Genomic DNA, 4,669 nt, shown 5'->3' with positions numbered 1-4,669 from the left:
TGCAGATGCTGACTCTACCCTGGGTCTCGGTTGTTCCTTTTTTTAAAATAAATGAACCTGGGGGCGCCTGGGTGGCTCAGTTGGTTAAACGGCTGCCTTCGGCTCAGGTCATGATCCTGGAGTCCCGGGATGGAGTCCCGCATCAGGCTCCCTGCTCGGCAGGGAGTCTGCTTCTCCCTCTGACCCTCCTCCCTCTCATGCTCTCTGTCTCTCATTCTCTCTCTCTCAATAAATAAATAAAATCTTTAAAAAAAAAAATAAAAAAATAAATGAACCTGGAGGGTGTGTTTTGGGGGGAGATGTTGGCATCTTGTCCTGGACCCACCGGCAGTGTCCGCTGGCTGCCCCCCACCCGCTGAGGGCCCTGAGCATGCCCCCCCATACCACCCCTGGTTCTCAGAGCATGTGCTGGCCTCGGCACCTGCCTATCAGACGCCATTCTTGGCCCGACCCACCCCGGCCTCCTGGGTCAGCACCTGGCAGCAGGGCCCGTCCCCAGACGCCCTGCAGCCCTGTCCCAGCACGGCCCTGTCTAGGCTCCGTCAATAGCTGGATTCATGCCGTGAGGTTCGAAGGAGTGGCCACCGGGTCAGCAGACCGCCCTGGACCCGGGCACCTCTTGGCCTCGGCTGCTCTGGGGGCCCAACCAAGGCTCTCGTCACCCACCTGCTGCTGGCTGTGAGTCGAGGCCACACGGCAAGCCGGGAAGACAGAGGCTGCCCTCTGGCCCGTCTGGCCTGCTGGGGCCCCGGGGTCCCACCTGCAGGAGGGAGGGTGGAGGGAGGCCGGCTCCTTCCAGGCCTCTCACCGCCGCCCCTTTCCTGTTTGGGCAGCTTGGTCCCTGCCGCTGAGCCCTCTCTGCCCCCCACCCCCTGAGGCTGCTCCTGAGCTCCCTGCCCATTACTGCTGCCCTGGCTGTGTCCAGCTGTCACAGTCGTAAAAGGGCACAGTGCAGTCTGAGAGCCTACCCAGCTTGGCATTGCAGGTCAGGGGGCCCAGGGCCGCTGCTTCCCATAGTCCTCTCTGCCCCCGTCCTGCATCTAATCGGGCCATAGCTTCACCAGCCTGTGACTCCCATCCTGGCCCCCTACCCCGTGTCCTGGGCTGCTGCCTGCCATGGAAGCCAGCAGGGCCTGCTTGGGCTGGCGTGTTCCTGGGGGACAGGGGTTCCTGCTGAGCCCCCTGATGCTCTGCATCCTGGGGTGCAGATCCCTGCCGGTGCCGACCTCCTAGTCAATGACTTCCTCAGGTCAGGGCCCTGTTGATGTGAACACGGACCCAACGTGGGGGGCCTGGGCTGGCACTTCGGAGTGACAGGAACCCATGCCCATGGGTCTCAGCTTCCTCATGGGACACCCCACTGGCCGGGATGGGCTGTGGGACCTGCAGGTGTGAGGGTCTCATACCTGGGACCCTAGGACCAACGCGGGGCAGGACCCAGAGTACCCGTGGGGCATGCCCACTGCTCAAGAGACTTCAGGACCTGGCCACAGGGTGGGCTGCTAGCAGGGGTCTGTACCCCAGGCCCCGTGTGGACAACAAAGGGAGTCCCGGCAGCCCCTCCCAGTGAGGCCCCCTTTCTCTGTCCAGGGCCATACTTGGTGGGAATAGCCCAGCCCATGGAGGGCCAGCTCCCTGCGCCATACACACTTAGGGTTCTATACACCCTTGCTGGGCCTCAGTTTCTCCACCTGTCAAGGGTATGGCCCTCTGTCCTGGGACAGGAGGAGCCCCTGTCTGAAAGTCTGGGACAATGGTCCCTGATGACCCCCCTTCCCCAGGCTCAGCACCACTTTCCCGGGGGTCTGCCAGGACCAGGTAGGTATGGGGAATTTATCTCAGGCCGGCCTGGGTGCTTTTGGGGGGGCCCCAGGGTGAATAAGGACAGAGGGAACCCCACATCTGGTGCTGACAGTACCCATGAGGACCCCGGCCAGGCCTGTAGGGGGCTGCTCCCGGTGCACCCACAGGGGAGAGGGCTCTGGGGCTTCCAGCAGCCACCTCTGCTTCCTCCCACACACTGGCCGGCGGCCTCTGGACCGTCCTTCTGGAAGGTTCCAACATCTCCTGCCCAGTGCAGCCCGCCTGCCGCTCCAGCTGCCTCTCGCCGCAGCCCGGGACCTCATCCAGCTCATGGGGCTCGCCGAGACCAGACGCTGCTCTTGCCACGGCCTCCGTGGCCTCATTGCCCCAGGATCCTTGCTCAGGAGGGAGCAGCTGCAGGAGAAGATGCGGGGGAGGCCCAGGGAGGGGGCGGTAGTGATGGGGCCCCAGGAGGGGCTGGGCAGAAGGCCCAGGCCAGGGTGCACAAGCCAGGAAAGGAACAGACTCACAGTGGCCCCAGGGGGTGGATGGAGCCCTGCTATGGAGTGAACATGGCCACCCTCCAACTACACCCCTGCCTGCAAGGGGTGGCGTGCAGCCTGCGAGAGGCTCCGTCTCTGCCACATCTAAGTACGTGGTGACACTGGGGTGTCTGGGGCTCCCCCGGGCTCTGGGGCGCACATCGAGGTGCAATCTTCCTCTGCCATCCAGACAGACAAGGGGATGCTGGGCCCTGTGTTCACCCCAAGGACGAGACTCTCGTCCCTGGCCCAGGACCACACCCCCACTCCGCTTGACGCCGTCCTGTCTCGGCGCCTTGGCCGCCCTCGTACACCCCTGGGGTTCTGCATGTTTCTTGCTGGCATCGGCTCTGAACGGCAGTGTCTACGGGGACCGCCCCACCCGCCTCCCCAGCGTCTGGCCAGCAGGAGCACCACAAACGTCTCTGGGCTCAGCTATTTATAAGCAGAACAGATGTCTCCACCCTAAGGGCAAACCCATGGCCGTGGAGCTGCCCCGCCCGCCCCGCCACGGCCCACCCAGCCCACCACGTGCCGATGACCACTGGTCTCCCTCCCGAACATCTCGGTGTGGACGTCCGGTCTGTGTCCACCCCCCACCGGGGTGGCCCCTAGTCTGTCTTGCTCTGGCCGCGTCCCTGGCGCTCCGCTCAGTGCCTGCATGCAGCTGACGCTCAATCACTGCACATAGTCAGTGCTCAAACACCGCAGGCTGAGCTGCTGCAGCTCCCCAGCTTCCAGGGTGAGGTCGCGCGGGGCGGCGTCCGGGGTGGGCGAGCCGTGGGGGGCTGGGCTTTGTGGGGGGCTAGAGCTCTGCGGCCGGCTTGACCAGGTGGCCGCTGAAGGTGATATAGAGGTCGCCGTGCTCACCGTAGATGGCGTTGTTACGGTCCCACAGGAACAGGCACACCCAGACGGTGTCTCCGGCGGCCAGGGGCAGCAGCAAGCTCTGGGTCTGCATGACGCCGCGCTCGCCAGGCTGCGCGTAGGGCATGGCGGCAGCCCGCCCGCTGCACACAATGTGCAGGTACGTCTCCTTGTAGTTCCACGTGTGCACGTTGAGGCTCAGGAAGTAGACGCTGGGCACGGCACACAGGAAGCGGCCGGACGCCGGGTGGAAGGCCCCGTCCAGGTTCACCAGCTCCGTGTGGAAGGGCACGGCCTGGAAGCGGTGGGTGCAGGCCCTCCCGCCGGCCACGGAGAAGGCCACGTAGATGCACTGACACAGGGAGCCCGGCAGCCCCGCCTGCCCCTTCTGGCCCTTGCGGCCCCGGAGGCCCCGGCGCCCGGTGGACCCTCCTTTTCGCTCCTGCCAGAGGGACCTCTGACCCCCCGTTCACCCTTCTCGCCTGCAGGGGGGCAAGCAGGGGCAAGTGGGAACCGTGGGTTAGGGTGTGGGGCCCAGAGTCACGGGGGCCAGGAGAAGCCACGCCCCCAGGCTGTGTCTGTTTGGGGCCTGAGCCGCCTGCCACGTGGGGACGTGGGGACATGGGGACGTGGGGACAGTCGGGGGGGGCCAGAGGACGGGTCTGCCCTGGGCTGTGCAGGACGAGAGGCTGGGAAGTTGGCAGGTCTAACTAAGGACGGCTACGGCCCCGTCTCCCCAGGCGAGGGCTCCTGGAGCTGGCCTTCTTCCAGGGGGTCCCGGGCCTCCCTCCAGCCTCCCGTGGAGGCTGGGCCTGGGGGTCCGCCGCGGGGCGGCTGAGCAGGGTGAGAGGCCTTGGGCCCCCTTCTGCCACAGCCCCCTGCCCAGGCTGCCTCGCTTCCCCTTTTCCGCAGCTGTCGGGGACCCGAGAGGCAGGTGCTTAGTGTCCCACCAACGGGGGCCCAGGTGCCTCAGTCGGGGCTGTCCTGCCCCCTCAGCGGGGGTGTCCTTGTGGGAACAGGGGTGGGGTGGGGTTGCATCTCCACAGACACTCACCTTTGAGGATGGAGATGTCGATGGCAGGCCGCACGCAGGGCACCCACTGCTCCCCAGCGCTCCGGGGGGCGTAGGGGCCGGGGGTGGCCGGGGGCCAGGTGGGGCAACAGCACTGCACACATGGCCGTCGGGGCAGCCCCAGGCCGGGCCGGGCCCCCACAGGCAGCCCCAGGAGGAGCAGGAGGCTGGAGGCTGCCATCCGTGCCAGAGCCTGGTGGGGGTACCGGAGGGGGGTAGCGTCTGAGAAGGAGGAGCCCCCACGGAGCCCTAGGCCCTGCAGCTGCCTGGGCTGTGCCCCCTTGTCTGCGGCAGATGACAGGTAAGGCCAGGGACCTGCCCGTGTGGGGAGGCGCCTCGCTGGGCACCGGACAGGGTGCCTGGCTGTGGGCCTCCTGGATCCTCA

General features: G+C 66.3%; 1 protein-coding gene across 1 annotated transcript; it reads right to left on the bottom strand.

Moving 5' to 3' along the window:
* Window positions 1-3,150: 3,150 nt before the first annotated feature.
* Window positions 3,151-4,465, bottom strand: C1QTNF8 (C1q and TNF related 8). The gene is given in 3 exon segments (XM_006739094.2): window positions 3,151-3,629; window positions 3,632-3,694; window positions 4,267-4,465. Coding segments are annotated over 3 exon segments (741 nt in total).
* Between the last annotated feature and the right edge of the window lie 204 nt (window positions 4,466-4,669).

This window comes from Leptonychotes weddellii, chromosome 5 (genome assembly GCF_054177405.1).
Source record: "Leptonychotes weddellii isolate Sample4059 chromosome 5, ASM5417740v2, whole genome shotgun sequence".
Lineage (NCBI taxonomy): Eukaryota > Metazoa > Chordata > Mammalia > Carnivora > Phocidae > Leptonychotes > Leptonychotes weddellii.
The sequence above is the reverse complement of the archived record's forward strand: the minus strand, read 5'-3'. Positions and strand labels throughout refer to the sequence as shown.